We start from the raw sequence: 1431 nt of genomic DNA on the forward strand, positions 1-1431 counted from the left end.
TACTTGAATTTTACTACGAGTAGGTCGTGGAACAGACTTAATATATCGAATCAAATCACAATTTATTTGTAAAGTCCTACAAAACGGCTGTTAATTTCAGGTAATTTTGCTACTCCGGCAAAATATCTAATGTTATAAATTAATCTCATATAAAACAGCTGTTAATTTCAGAATAATCTTGCTACTCTGACAAAGTGTGTTATAAATTAATCTCAAGTGATATATCGCTCGAGTTTTTTCAATTGGAAATGTAAATTGTTCTAAAAGTGAATCTCATATTAAATTCATATTATATTTTTATTATATTATATTTTTATCATATTATATTCATATTAAATTTTTTATCACAGTAGTAGTGTTTGATTGCTGCGGACCATCAAATTAGTGTACTCAAAACATTAGTTGCTATCTACAAGGCGATAATCGGTTACTAATGATATCTCTGCAATGGTTTAACACAATTTTAAACGTTTAAGATTTGAAGTAAGCTCGCACAATATGTAAGTTACTTTAATTAGTTACTTGGTATAACCCGCTGGGACCCGCTTGTAAAGTCTCTTTGGGTAGATTTGGACGGCACTTGGTTGTAGCTGGCGACGAGTGGCTCCGGGACGCACACTCGACCGTTCTAGTTACTAAATGTAGTTGGTTTAAATTTCATTTGTTGAAAGTCAGTTAAATAATATGGATCGGTACAAATGAATCAAGTAATAATAAGAGCGAAAAATTCTTTTATTCTATTACGCCTGGTGATAATGATCCGCATATTTGTGATGTGAGTATATTTAAATTAAAGTACCTGAAAATTAAATTAACATGGCATGGAGTATCTAAGTGGTGAGTTATTCTACAACTAAAAGCAAAATGAAAAAACATGGCTGAGGATAGTGCTATCCGTCAATGGAAACAGCTGATCCTAAAGTTTTTATTTTTAATTTTTATTTCTTAATTCTAATGTTATAAATTACTTAAAAATTGTAAACTCAATATATATGTTTACCACTGCTTTAGTATAATATATTAAAACTTTACAGATCAGGTAAAATTGGTGGACAAGTGCAGACTAAATGTTTGTCACCATAAGCATCGTCTATTCTGCCAACTGTAGGCCAAATTTTGGATTCGGGTTTAACAAAGAGCTATGAATAAATAAACCAAACATTATTTGTGATAAAAAAAGAAAAATAATTCAATCTACTTACCGCTGGAAAGGCTGCAACTTCCCGCGTGTATGGTCTATTCCATTTATCAGAGATAACTTGCGCTTGAGTATGTGGAGACATTTTCAATGGATTCACTTTATTATCCATACGTCCTGCTTCGATTTCGGCAATTTCAGCTCGAATTGATATCATGGCTTCACAGAAACGATCCAATTCATCCTTATCTTCACTTTCCGTTGGCTCAATCATAAGTGTACCAGCTACGGGC

The 1431-nt window shown here is 32.4% G+C and overlaps 1 protein-coding gene across 1 annotated transcript; it reads right to left on the reverse strand.

The window, feature by feature from the left end:
- Positions 1-979: 979 nt before the first annotated feature.
- LOC119674542 (glycine dehydrogenase (decarboxylating), mitochondrial-like) lies at positions 980-1422 on the reverse strand. Its single transcript, XM_038085686.1, has 2 exons — positions 1203-1422; positions 980-1139 (listed from the first exon to the last, which is right to left on the reverse strand). The coding sequence occupies exons 1-2, from the start codon at positions 1410-1412 to the stop codon at positions 1029-1031; spliced, it is 321 nt and encodes a 106-aa protein (XP_037941614.1). The 5' UTR covers positions 1413-1422; the 3' UTR covers positions 980-1028.
- Positions 1423-1431: the final 9 nt, after the last annotated feature.

The sequence above is a fragment of the Teleopsis dalmanni genome, chromosome 2, assembly GCF_002237135.1.
Source record: "Teleopsis dalmanni isolate 2A chromosome 2, ASM223713v2, whole genome shotgun sequence".
Classification (NCBI taxonomy): Eukaryota; Metazoa; Arthropoda; class Insecta; order Diptera; family Diopsidae; genus Teleopsis; species Teleopsis dalmanni.